The 14,790-nt window shown below is 34.7% G+C and overlaps 1 protein-coding gene across 7 annotated transcripts in view; it reads left to right on the top strand.

The window, feature by feature from the left end:
- Positions 1 to 14,790, top strand: part of AKT3 (AKT serine/threonine kinase 3) — a 362,334-nt gene that overhangs the window by 151,493 nt on the left and 196,051 nt on the right. For 6 of the 7 annotated variants that reach the window (XM_050771497.1, XM_050771487.1, XM_050771526.1 and 3 more), the window contains one exon: positions 5,110 to 5,235. The exons of the other annotated variant lie outside the window; for it this stretch is intronic. In XM_050771497.1, the coding sequence (XP_050627454.1) occupies positions 5,110 to 5,235 (126 nt within the window). The remainder of the gene's footprint in view (positions 1 to 5,109; positions 5,236 to 14,790) is intronic. 7 annotated transcript variants of the gene reach the window in all.

Here is a 14,790-nt window from a genome sequence, read left to right as displayed (position 1 = left end):
TCTTTTAGGTGGAAAGTGAGCATGAATCTAAACTCATACAAGGTCCCATGTCAGGTTGTTATTAAAGACTAAGCCTGGCCAGGCCCAGTGACTCACGCCACCACTTTGGGATGCCGAGGCGGGTGGATCACGAGGTCAAGCGATCGAGACCATCCGGGCCAACATGGTGAAACCTCGTCTCTACTAAAAATACAAAAAATGGGTGGTTGTGGTGGTGTGCACCTGTAATTCCAGCTACTTGGGAGGCTGAGGCAGGAGAATCGCTTGAACCTGGGAGGCAGAGGTTGCAGTGATCCAAGATCGTACCACTGCACTCCAGCCTGGTGACAGAGCAAGACTCTGTCTAAAAAAAAAAAAAGACTAAGCCTGAGTTCCAAAATAATGCAGTATTTTTACTCAGCTGTGCAAATTCAGGATGTTTTCTGTGGCCAAATTTTACTCAAAACCATTGAGATCGTTTGTTTTAACAAACTACAGGAAATACGTTATTAAGTGAAGTAAGAAAGGTGGCAAAGGTCCAGAATCTGAAGTTAATTAGGACTAAGTAAAATCATGAATTCTAGCAAACAGTTTCTTCCGCCCTCATAATTCACAAATAGGATTCTGTACCATTTACAATAGTGATGTGGATTTTCCTCTTTGCATTCAGAAGGTACTAACTGTGAATCTGTACATGTCCTATGCCAAGAACTCGATGAATAAGTAGTAGTTTTTGGCTCTGTTAGAAAGCCATTGGTCATAGTTTTAGGAGCTGTATTTCCTAGGACTGCTGTCACAAATTAATAAAAAGTGCGTGGCATAAAACAACAGAAATTTATTCTGCCACAATTCTGGAGGCCAGAAGTTACAAATCAAGGTGTCAGCAGGTTCACACTCCCTGAGAAGCCTCCAGGGGAGAACCCACTCGTCTTCTCTTCTTGCTTCTGGTGGCTCCAGGTGCTCCTTGGCTTTTGGCCCATAGTTCCGATTTTTTGCTTCTGTGGCCACATTCCCCCTTCCTTTTCTCTGTGTGTTCAATTTACTCTTAAAAGGACGTTTGTAGTTGGATTTAGGGCCTACCCAGGTAATTCTCCAGGGGAAGCCCCTCTTCTCAGAATCCTTAATCGTTAATCACGTGTGTTGCCATATAAGGTAATATTCATTCTTTTTTTTACCATAAGGTAATATTCACAGGTCCTGGGTTTAGGGTATATACATCAACCAATGGTCCACCATTCAGCTCACTACCAGAAGCCAGTATACCAGAATCCTTGTTGGGAAACGTATTTGTTTTGGTATTGATAACAGCATACTTCAACATAGATATAGCTTCCAGCCAAAGAGTGTGAGAAGGAAGTGGAAGCACCCATTAAGATACATATATATATATAAAGTAGAAGAGGTTGGGTTGAAAGTCTTAACCAGTTGTGACTGCAGTGCATGCTGAAGGTTTATCTTGACTATCCATTACTATTTAGATGTATATTGGATGTCGAGAGAACAATCTCTTTGGGATACTTGGCACATCATAAATCCTTCTTTTTTGGCAAGACTTTCCATATAACCAGGTTGTGTTTTAAATTAGTTGAAACCTATGGACCATAAACATAAAAGTACAATGCAATTTGGGTTTAATGCATCATGTGTAAACTTAGATGCAAATTCTGTGTTTAAAATATAAGATTGACTTTTAGCAGTCTGTCTTAAAAGGATTGGTGGCAGGGAGGGTACTTTGTTCTGGGTACTTAGCCTCATAAAAGCTAGGACTTTCTGTCCATATTTTAGAACATCCTGACAACACGTGCCTCATCTGAACTCTCACTGCCTCAACTTCTGAGCTAGAGACGAAAGTGTTCAGTTCCTTTTTGAACAGTTAGGCACCTGAAACCTGGTATAATACTTGAATTAAGCTCTATTAAGTTGTCTTTTTTTTTTTTTTTTTTTTGGTCCAGCCTCTGTAACAAATTAATAATGAATGCATTCTAAGCATCTTCTCAGAAAGTTCATTCATATTATAGATGAAAAATGACAAGAAAATAGATTCAGGAGTCTTCATTGAAAGTTTGAGATCTGCTTCTGGCTTAGTATGACAGTATAATTGTTGATTAACTGACTCAATTTAAAATTATTTGAAAGTTTGTGAGAAATAATACTTTTTTTAAGCAAGAAGGGAAATTTTTACCTTTAAATTTTTTTTCTATGTGAGTGAGTATATCACTCTCTTGGCATACTGTATTATGTTTAAAGGATGCATAATACATTTATTTTTAAATAGCTTTTTGGCAACCAGAAGTCCTGCTATAGATCACAGAAAATATTTTAAAAATTAAAAAATTGGCTTAATAAAAAAGATATAAGATTTATATAATGATGTTTCTGTGTTTTTCATCTGAGGATGTACATAGAGGAAAATTATGCTTAGAATTGAAAGTTTGATTTCTTTTAATTTTACATTTCTTGAATAAGTGTGTTCAGTACTATTTTAAAATAAGAATAAATGGTATTACTCCGTGTTTTCTTTTATATTTTTCAAATGGATTTGATTCATTTTATCTTTGGTATAATTATTAAACTATTGTTATTTACCTTGACAGAGTTAAAGCATATTGTACCAGTATAAATCTCTTATTGCTGTACAACATTTGAAGTGTAAATATGTCATTAATTGGAGAATTAATACCTAATGATTTTGAATTTTATATAGGAATAAATGAAATGGAAAAATAAGAGCAATTAGGAATTATTTTATTTTTCAACATGGTAATTGTGTATTAGGCATTCTAGTTTTATAAATTTGGCTTATTAAGTCATGTGCTTATTAATATTACGGCCGTATTTTTTCAGTAAAATGAAGTGAAGCGGGGCATCACTTTTTTTTCTTTTTTCTTTAAATTTTTGCCCTTACATACTTATGTGGAAGACACTGATCTACATATCCTCTATTTATTCATTTGTTTAATAAATCATGAGTGAGCATTAAGTGATAGGTACCAGCTTGGGCATGTAGAGAATTATCACTGCAAGGAAAACAACTGACAGTATATGCTGTCACTGATGGAAATTGAGCTTTTAAGCAAAGATTAAATTTGGGAAAACAGATCTGTTGTCATGAGCTTGTCAGCTTTCCAATGTTTACTTTTTTCGTGAGACTGGTATTGATAACAAATGTGATTGTATAATGAAATGTGTCAACATTAGGAAGATCAGCATAGCACGATAAGCCAGTGTTTTCTATGTGACCAATGCATAATGTTATAAAATTATATACAGTGTTAAAGATTCATTCAAAGTCCAATATAGATCAATGGATTTTCACATAACAGTACAGAAAGTTCATTGATAAAGTTTCAAATTCTACGTTGCAACTAACCTTTTAGAAATTATCCCTTGTTGAATTCTGGTGTAGTATCAAAGAATGATATCCATAACTATCTGAATATTTTTCCCTTTTTCAGCTTCATATCTGTTTGAACCAGATTTTTCCCCCTAAATTTAAACCAAAACAACATACTGCAACAGTTTGAAGGCAGGAACAGTTAAGAAAATTCAGCTGTCTTCTATTAAGCCAGACATTAAATAGATTTGTAAAAATGGAAAGCAGTGCCAGTCTTTGCGTTTTTCTTTCTTTTTTTTTTTTTAGAAAATAGTTATTTTTTATAAAAATGTATTATTTGTTATATGTAATAAATTTATTTTCAAATGAAGTAAAAATTTATAAAATCTATTTTCAATTTCAAATACAGTAAACATAGATAAAATTCTACAAAATTTGTTGGTGCTGTAAGTAATATTTAAGGGTATAAAGAGGTTCTAAGATAAGAAGTTTAAGAATTGCTGATTGAGAGGAATGATTCCACATCTGAAATACATGTTGGGGTGAGAGTGCCTTTTATAGTAAAATATTTGGATTACACTTTATGGTAAGAGACTGTACTTTACAGTAAGTAGTAAGGAGTCACAGGATATTTTGAGCAGAAAAGTGATAAAGTGGTACACACAAGATTAAGCTGGAGGTGATAGATACATTAGGATGGAAGTGGGGAATGAGTGGAGTGGGGAAAAACAGTTTTAACAGAAGGGTAGATATAATATAATAAGGGTTCAATTAGATTGGGCTCAATCAGAGAGACTTTTGATGGCAGTATTGACCTGTGATGAGGGGAGCCGTCAGATGTTGGGTTTGAGTTTGGGTCACAGGAAGAAGCTGATTTATAGGGAAAATTGAACTGTTTTCAATTTTTTTGTAATTCTTTGCCTAAGCATTTGAGATTTAATCAGCAGGTAGAAATAACCAGTATAGAACGGAATCAATACCAGATAGCCTTCTAGCTCTTGTAGCATCATGGAGCACCTCTGTTGCTTAAAATTAGAAGTTGTCCTTTAGTAGGTAAGCAAATGGTAATGTGGTTGCTAAAAATGTGTATTTTGGTGGCTAGGTGGTATCTTATATTAAGTTCTAATAAAGTATACATTTATTGACTATTATGTACTTGACACTGTACCATATATTAATAGTTATTATGTTTGTGTGTGTGTTTGCATATCGTTTAAAGCCCTGTTAACCCATGTGCTTTCGTTTTCTTAAGTACAGCATTGCAAAAAGGTTATTTTTCTATGAAGAACAATAAAATGTTGCTTAAACAAGTTATAGTCTAGATTTATTAATGGAAATAGACTTCTTTCTTTCTTTTTTGAAAAAAAGGCACAATTAGTGGAAGAGAAACATCTATTTCTTGCCCCTCTTATGATAAGTGTTTTTAATGGAAATTCATTGATATTGTGTGGATGATTTAGCAAGGCTTTGTAAAGCAGCTGAAAATATGCTCTGACAACCATCTGATAAAATGAAAAACTGAACAAAATGTGTACTCAGATGATTCTCTGAAGGAATAATGGTGCAAATGAATTATCAAAGTGTGAAATCATTAAAAACAAAGCATGTTTGGGTTTTTATTGAATCTTAATTGTAGGCTTATGTATTTTCTTTTGTAAGCTAAGTTAAAAGAAAATTGCGTAACTAAATTTTTGGAGGCCAGTGTTGTAGGACATATATTGTACCATAATTTATTTTTTGCATAAAAGCTGCTGTTCATTTTTTTCAGCATTAACATGCGTGCTTTCCTCATGTAGGAGAATATATAAAAAACTGGAGGCCAAGATATTTCCTTTTGAAGACAGATGGCTCATTCATAGGATATAAAGAGAAACCTCAAGATGTGGATTTACCTTATCCCCTCAACAACTTTTCAGTGGCAAGTAAGTTAATTATAATTGTTGATTCACCTTGTATTTATTTATTTTTATGATTTTATGTGTCAAATATCTTAAGATATATGAGAAACCTGTGAAAAAGTTTGGGTGTTTATTTAATAGAGAAATTTTCAGCTTTGATAGAATTTCAGTTCCTTACCATAGAGGTTATCGATAATATTTGGTCTTACACAATGCAATAGAATTTAATATTTCTATGTAGAACTTGAATGTGATAAATATAATTCCCCAAATATATACTTCAAGTTTTTCTTTATAAAATAAAAACAAGGACCTTTGAACTTGGTTGTTAGATTTAGCATGGTTATAAGATGTTGTGGTACTTAATGCATTTTAATCAGTTTCCTGTCATAATCTTAGCTCTTTTGATTGTGTGATGAGAAACAGGTGATTTATGTTAGAAATCATCTTCTGGGTAGATTTTATGTTCGTAGTTAAATTTTTCTTCCTTACAAATATCTAACAAAAATGTTTAAAACTTACTTAGAAATTTTGTATTTGCATGAACATAGCACAAAATAAACTGAAACATGACAATGATAATGACAATGATTATTATTGTTATGTTATTACCAGGCTCTTCCGACTTTTCAAATTTACTAATTAATCAATGAGAGAATCTTTCTTTGTTAAAGTGTTCTTTGTTAAAGTGTTAAAACACTTTGCTAAAGTGTTTTAAATTACGTTAAGTTAAATAAACTTGTGTTAAGATCTGGCTAGTCTGTATTAATAAGCTAAAATCTTAATGAGACAATATCCTTAATTTTGATTTTGGTTATATGTTATCTATTAGCCACATTTGGGGGAAAAAAGATATAAGGGATATTTGAAGCTAAAAAGTGCAATAATATAACAAAAAAATTCAAGAAAATAAGTCTTTGAATATTACAAATTTCATTTTACCATTATAAAAGCCCTGATCTTTTTTTACTCCTATTGTTTTATTCAGGTTAGCCCTTGTTAGTGGGTTAGAATGGCTACTGTATTTTTTTTTTTTAAGAAAAAGATAAAACAACCAAAGGGTTAAAAGATTTGTGAAGTCATTTGAATGATATGGATACTAACTTAAAAAAAAAAAAAAACCTTTCTCTGTTTATATCAGTGGATTCTTATATAGATATTTTTTTAAGTGAGATCACTGTGAAGTATGTGTGTTAGTTAAGAAAAACATCTTCTTTTCCACCAAAATGCTCATTAGATAATAATGGCTTTCTTTCAATAGAAAATTATTTTTTAAACCCTATTGTCAACTGAAATAATATATTGTATTTTGTATTGACTTAAGAACACATTTTCATTTTAAAGACTTTTTGGGTGAGCATTTGCTTTAAAGTGATAGAAATTAGCTTTTAGAACATAAGCAGCATATATTATCTTAATGCCCTACCTAAAACCAGTGTAGCTTTTTAGTTTATCTATTTTACTAGCAAATGTTATTGGTTTTTCTGAAATAATTTATAAAAGTACAGAATTCTTGTATCTGCTGATCAAAATGCAGCATTTTTTGACCTTATGAAATTTCACACCCCAACGAGTTTTAAAGACATACTGTATGTCACAGTCTGCCAACATCTGCTCCAACACTTCCACTGGCAGAGGCTGAAATAAATGCTGCACTCTTGGGGAAGGATCCTATTTAGTGACTGACAATCAGCTTATTTATCCATGAAATAAATATTATTTGACATCTGTAATCTTGTATAATCAAGTAGCTGTAGGTAGTTGACTCAAACTAACAAGTAAGTTGTAGGTCAGCTCCTTAGTTTTCAAAAGTATTAGTAACATGGATCTTACACTAAATAAATTTTTAAAAATTGATTATCACTAACGCTTGACTTACTGCAGTCTTAAATTCTGTAAATAACAATTACGTGAGGAAGTAATGGGTCTACTGAAATGGGTACTAGTTGAAGAAGTTCAAATTCCACCCTGGCCTTAAGCTACAAGTAATAGGACCTTGGGCAGGTTATTCTCTGAAACTTTGATCTTTATTTAGTTTCTTCATCAGCATGTTAGAAACATTTGGATTCAGTGGATTTGTAAGGCCCTTTTTGTCCCTGACATTCTGTGATTCTCTGAGGTGGACTTTGAGCAGGTCCTTGAAGAGTGAGTAGGAGTTAAGCAAATTAAAACAGAGAAGAAGGATATTCCAGGCAGAGGGCAATGAAGAATGTCTTTATGAGGAATTAAAGAAGGAACAGTTGGTGCAAGAGAGGGTTACTTCACCATTGCTTTTCCCTTTGCCCTAGCCCCCTTTAGTACATTGTTAAAAAGATAATTTTACAAGGTATTTCTAAGATATGTTGGGAAATGTTTTATATATATATACACACACACACACGTATATGTACATATATGTATATACGTATATACATATATATCCCTTTGCTAGCTATGGTTCGAGTCCCTTGTTTTTCTGATAAATAAAGATATTATTTCATATTTAATCAATATGGGTTTTAATGAAATTTTACAAAAATAGGCTTTTTATCTATATGGAAAAAAACGGAGTATGAGAAATGTAAGGGGCTTGAGAACTTTCAATCTTAATTAAATTTTGAATTGCTTCCCTCCTGATTTAAGTTTTTCAAAAAGCTAGTCTTATACTCATTGTTTTCACTTTGTATCTCACTGCAGTCTAGCTTCCTCCCTTACTCACTTGATTGAAACTACTTATAATAAATTATTGAGTGACCAGTTAATTGCTAATGTAGGGGAAGAGAAATATCTTTTCTTCCCATTTTAGGTTCATGGCTGAGGCTCCTATAACAAAAGGAAGATTAACAAGAGAATAATATAAAATTTCAATAATGAAACTTTTATGTGACAATGCAGCCTTTGGAATGAAGACCCAAACAAACACACATAAACTGTTTTGTTTTGTTTTTTAAGACAGTCTCACTCTGTCGCCCGGGGCCTCCCAAGTAGCTGGGATTACAGGCGCACACCACCATGCCTGGCTAATTTTTGTATTTTTTTTTTTTTTTTAGTAGAGATGGGGTTTCACCATGTTGGCCAGGCTGGTCTCAAACTCCTGACCTCAGGTAATCCACCTGCTTCAGCTTCCCAAAGTGCTGGAATTACAGGAGTGAGCCACCATGCCTGGCCAAACTTGTGTATTTTTATGCTTAGGGCTGATGAAGAGGTGGATAGTCACAGCGACTAAGGCATTATAATGGTAATAAACTGAAGGAAACTTAGTAAGTCTTGTTTGTCAGATTCTTTTCTCTGTCCCTGTTTCTTCAGAAATAAGGATATTCCTTTCCTCTGGGTATAGGGTGGGTATCTCTCATATGGGGATCTTATGACTTATTTCATGGGAAGGTAAAAAAATTATTGCCAAGTTTTATGACCTGTCTCAGGTGAGAAGGATGAGAGGAGGGTAAGAATGACCTTCTTGCTTTCGCTGTTTTCTCAAATGCTAAGGTGCTGTCTTTTGGGAGATCATGTCATGAACCCTGTCAGTAAGTCTAGTAGACATTTTTCAGTTCTTATTTTTCCTGGATTTGTATCTGGCTGCATTTTATACTGTTGATATACGTCTCCTTCTTGGAGTGACCACTCTCACCACTGTGTTCTGGGGTATACCTCTCTCCTGTTCCCCCCACCCCTTAGGCTAATGCACAGTTCTGGAATTTATCAGGGTTCTGGTGGAAGACCCTTCACACTTTGTACCTTCCCTTGCGCGGACACCTTGACTTTTGGGATTTCAGTTACAACCTTCTCTGCAGCTTACGCCCACACTGAAATTTCTAGACTGGGCCTCTCTCCTGAGCATTAGGTTACTCTGTTCAATTGGCTGCTGGACATCTATACTTAGATATATTTTGGCCGGGTGTGTCCTAAGCTAAACTCAAGATAGTTTTGTCCGTTTCTTCCTTTATACTCAGTATCTGAGTTCTGTCTCTGCCTGATCAAAAACATGGATGCTTTCCATGCCTTTTTTTCTCCTTCACATCTTTACCCCACTCCCAATCCATTTCTAATCCTGCTGATTTTGCATATTTCTTGAACCTATTATCCTTTTCTGTAATCACCCCAGAATGAGGCCTCATCATATCTGCTGTAGATTCTTAACTAGCTTCTCTATTTCTAGTTTGTACCACTCATACTCTTTCTTCACATGGGTATCAAAGTGATCTTTCTGAAATTATATCATAACTATGCCATTCCCCTGTGAAAGCTCTGCCTTGGATCATCATTGCCTACTGGATAAAGTTAAGCTTCCTTAATACATCATAGATCTCTTCAATCTGCCTCTACTTTCAACTCGTGCAACATCTCTCTTCTGCTCTACAATTATGTATCAACAATACTGAACTGTTTATAATTCCCTTTACAACCTATGCTGCTTTTCCACTCTGAGGCTTTGTTTATGCTGTTCCCTTTGATTGGAATGTCCTTTGGTCCTCTGTTTGCCTGGATAATTTTCTGTCTTCTAAGACTTAATTCAGATTTTAATTCCCGTCCCTATTCCTTGCTAAATTACTCCTCTCTGCCCTTCTTAAATCTATTGTCTTCTGTTGTTAACACGTTGTTTCTTGGTTATCTTGTTCCTGTGCATGTGTCATTCACTGACCAGCAAGTTATTTTAGGGGAAAGAACTTAGTCTTACTTATCTCATATCTCCTAGTGCCTGTATTTTATGACTTAATAACTGTTTTTAAGTGTGAAACATCTAGTCCAGATTTCTCCTTTTTTAGATGAGAAAAATGAAGCCTTTAGAAATTCAGTGATCTTTTTAAGGTTGCCTTACTAGGTAGTGGTAGTTAAGTATCAAGAATAAAACTCACATGTCTTGACTATCATTTAAATATTACTCCCCTCCCCCACCCCCATATTATGACATTTTCCGTAGATTTACAGTGATGAGACCTGATTTTGGGTCCCATTTCCAACACTTAAATTACTAGATATCTTGGCGTGGAGAATGGAAACTCCACAAGCCCTACAGAATGTGGATAGCAGTATTTGATGTTCACCCTTCTTTGAGTGGATCACATACGAACTATTCATGTGTAGGTGCCAATGTAATGCTACAGAAATGTAAGTAAAAACAAGGGTTTTCAAGCATAGTACGTCTCTAATCAAAATTAGTGTTTGATGGATTTCTGAGGATTGTGGATTGAGATAATCTATACACAAGAAACATGCACTTTAAAAGATAATACAGGATACATACGTTGTCTCAGGGCTGCATTTTATTTTACTTTGAGTAAAACAGTTTGTCTATCCAGGAGTCATGGTCTTGCTAACATTTTGACAATTTATGTGAACTTCTGTTGAGTTTACTAGCTTGCTCAGTGCCAAAGTGGGAATAGTTCCCACATGGAGGACATGTGCATTTGCCCGTATGTCTGGGGCTTATCCTACTTCTGATACATTCCTTCTTACTCTCTGTGGTGGGATGGGAGAAGTGCCAGCCTGTGTCGTAAGAAGCCTCTCCTAGAGTTCTACCTTATTCTATGCTGCAAATATTGCCCCACCCTGACAATATTCTTTTCTTCTCTGAAACCTTTCTTCAGTCCCTTCTTAAAATATAGGTCATTCTGCATTTGTAAGCCCAATTTTAAAAGATGAAATGAAATATTTACTTTTTTTCTTTCTTCTTTAACTTTTTTGTTTTTTTTAAGACAAGATCTCACTCTGTCACTCAGGCTGGAGTACAGTGGCACAATTACAGCTCTCTCTAGCCTCAATCTCCCAAGCTTAAGTGATCTCTCACCTCAGCCTCCTGAGTAGTGGGGACTACAGCTGCGTGCCACCTCACCTGGCCAATTTTTTATAGAGACAGGGTTTCACCATTTTGTTCAGGCTGGTCTTGAACTCCTGGGCTCATCAAGTGATCCACACCTTGGCCTCCCAAAGTGCTAGGATTATAGGCGTGAGCCACTGTGCATGACCAAAATATTTACTCTCTAACCTACTTTTCTCTCTTTGAAAGTAAGGAAATTATGAGACTTAAACCTACTAACGAACATCTTTATCTCATCCCAGCTACTTGGGTGGCTAAGGTGGGAGGATCATTTGAGACCAGCCTGGGCAACATAGAGAGACCCTGTGCCTTTAAAAAAAAAAAAAAAAATCTTTGAATAAATATTATTTACAGAGATTTTAAATATGTAGAAAAATCAGTTGATTCCTATTAATGCTTCTAATACATGAGGATAGAGGAAAAACTTACGACTTGATTCTTAGTCTTGTGTAACAGATAATACAACCTAGAATAGTAACCTTGTAATTCTAGAAAAGCTATAAGCTATGTAAGTATATACTATATAAATGTACATGAATTATGAGAGATCAGAATAATTCACTTTTGAAGTGTTGATTGATCGTTATACCCATACCTGATAGTGAAAGGAGTATATAATAAAATTTGTATATGTGAGAATTTGTCATTGACTATGGAAGACATTCACATAGAACATATAGCAATGGGAGGAAAAATGAGATTAATTGCCAAAATGAATTCTGTAGAAAGTAGCTGCCATAGAAGTTGAGAGAAGCAATAGGTAAGTGTTAGCGAGGGTGGCTAAGAATTTACTCATGAGATGGGGTTGACATGAGCCCTGAAGAAGAGGATTTGATTATGTTTTTGGAAGACAGAGGACATTCTCAGTGAGGTTAACAACAAAAGCAAACAAATGAAGGCAAGTATTAAGGAGTAGCTTGTTTTGTGAATAGTATAGGCAATATCCTAGATGGATGGAGAATTTATGTTGGAGGGAAATAAAAGCTCAGGTTAGAGAGTTAGTAATCAGATTATGGAAGGTCTTGAATTTCAATATGATGAAATTTGTGAACATCTGGTTTCCAAATCAGTATTCATTTTTTTTTTTTAAAAGGACCTATCTGGTTATAGTATGCAGTGGAGGGGATACATCCTTAAACAAAGAGGCCGTGAGTCAGTCAGCAAGATACTATTTAGTCCTCATCCTTTTCAGTCTCTCTGCTACCATCCTAGCTCAGTTCTTCATCACTTCCTTACTGGATTATGTTAAGTCTCCTAATCAAGCTCTTACCTTCAAATATTATCTTTTCTGGAATATTTGGAAGCAATACATAGGATAGATTCATCTCCAAAAAAAGTTCCTTTGCAAATACCATTCTTTTTGCTCAGAAAAATTTCAGATGTTCTCCATTTTTGACAAGGAGAAGCTGAATTATTTTTTAATATATATCCGCAATTAAACGCTTGCCCAAATAATAACTATGTTTATACCTTGTATCTTTTTATTCTTTTTTTTCTGTTACTTTTTAATGTTCTATACATTTTCTTTTTGACATACAGTGCTATATTCTAGTCCGGTTTAATTACATACAAAATTCCTAACCCTGTGTTTTTTAATGATTTTTAGATCATTTAATCATTTGATTTGGTGCTTTCTTTTTTTTCTTGATTTACTTTATTTAAAAAACATTTTTAATTGATACATATTAGATGTACATATTTTCAGGTACATGTGATTATTTGATATATTCATATAATGAAATCAAGGTAATAAATCTGTCACCTTAGATACTTGTTTTTTCTTTATGCTATCAAATTTTTAGACAAATGGAAAGTTATGTCTGTTAACCGGTGTATCCCACTGTAAGGAATAGTTGCCTTATCTTAAAAAGTGAATTACCGTAAATGTAATCAAATTTTGCTTCTCGCTTCTATTTTCATAGGTGGGGTTATGTTCACGTATTTGCAGAATTTAACCTTAAACCAAGTTTAGAATTGGGAATGGAGAAAACCTTTGTAAAAATTATTTTAAAATGAGATCATTTTTAAGAAAATTATAATGTAACAATGTCACATATTTCCTTCAGGCTCCAATTCAAATCATACTCCAATTTGAAAAGAACAGAAATTCAACAAAATGTTCATTCTTTCCTACTTTTTCCTTGCATTACCCAACAAATGTGGAAAGAAAAAAAAACAGAAAAAGTGTATCCCATCTTAATGGAAATGATTGCGGCAGTCAAGAGTTTCAAATCCAGCTGCTAGGGTGAAAGCAGCCCTCTGCATCTCTGACAGATTTCATCAGTGTTAAGTCCTTTATAATCATAGCTTTCCGTGTGTGTCATCTGAGTTTCTTATTAAATAATCTCACTATTTTAATAGTTCCTTCCTTATAACACTACAGGTGACCTGATCAGATTTCTGTTTTAGAGCCTGCTTCCTCTTCTCTGGTAGCTTCCATGTTCTCCCAGCCCTTTCCTGATTTGTATTCCCAAGCTAATCTTTTTAGTTACAGTCTTTACTTGCTGAGCCTCTTTCATCAGAATATAAGAATAAATGTGGAAGCTTATTTAGAATCAAAGGGAATGGTAAACTTGTAGAAGACAGTGACCATGTATACTCATTTTAAAAAACTCTCACAGCATTTATTACAATATCTGATATACTGGAACATCATTGGATTCGTAGTCAGAAGACCTGACTTTGGGACTTGGTTCTGCTGCTTTACTAGCTATGTGATCTTTGGCAAATCACATAACTTCTCTAATTTTCATTTTGCTCATCTTTGAACAATGAAGCTAATAATACCTTCTTTACAGGCTTACAGTGAGGAGCAAGTGAGATCATATAGCCGGGTGGTGTGGCTCATGCCTGTAATCCTAGAACTTTGGGAGGCTAAGGTGGGTGGATCACTTGAGGTCAGGAGTTTGAGACCAGCCTGGCCAACATGATGAAACCACTGTCTCTACTAAAAATAAAAAAATTAGCCGGGCTTGGTGGGGCACGCCTACAGTCCCAGCTACTGGGCTGAAGCAGGAGAATTGCTTGAACCCGGGAAGTAGAAGTTGCAGTGAGCCAAGTCCGTGCCACTGTACCCCAGCCTTGGCAACAGAACAAGACTTTGACTCAAAAAATATATATATATTTGAAAACAATTTGTACATTGTAAAATGCTATCCAAATAGTATTAACATAAGATAGAAGGTAGTTAGTAATGTTTGCTAAATTAACTGGCAATCATTCTTCCTTCTTTAGCTAAATTACGTTGGAGTGAGGAGGAAACCACTTTACTGAGCTTTCTTTAAAGAGTCTTAAAGGTTTTAGAGAACTTGCTTACAACAATTTCTTGCAGTTGAGGCCAAATGCTATTGTTTGGTTGAAGGAAAATTTCTAGTTTCATTTAATGCCTAGGACTTTGATTAGTCAGGGCTATTCTTTCTTACGACTAAACAAAGTGAGGTACATTCCCAAACCCTGCTCACGGCCTTCTTCTGACCAAAAAAGAAGATGTCACTATGGCTAAAGAAGTAACACCTTAATTCTGTGAAGAAAGTCAATGGTAGCTTGATGGGGATAGCATTGAACCTATAAATTACTTTGGGCAGTATGGCCATTTTCACGATCTTGATCCATGAGCATGGAATGTTTTTCCATTTGTTTGTGTCCTCTCTTATTTCCTTGGGCAGTGGTTTGTAGTTCTCCATGAAGAGGTCCTTCACATCCCTTGTAAGTTGTATTCCTAGGTATTTTGTTCTCTGTAGCAATTATGAATGGGAGTTCATTCATGATTTGGCTCTCTGTTTGTC

The sequence above is a fragment of the Macaca thibetana genome, chromosome 1, assembly GCF_024542745.1.
Source record: "Macaca thibetana thibetana isolate TM-01 chromosome 1, ASM2454274v1, whole genome shotgun sequence".
Lineage (NCBI taxonomy): Eukaryota > Metazoa > Chordata > Mammalia > Primates > Cercopithecidae > Macaca > Macaca thibetana.
The sequence above is the reverse complement of the archived record's forward strand: the minus strand, read 5'-3'. Positions and strand labels throughout refer to the sequence as shown.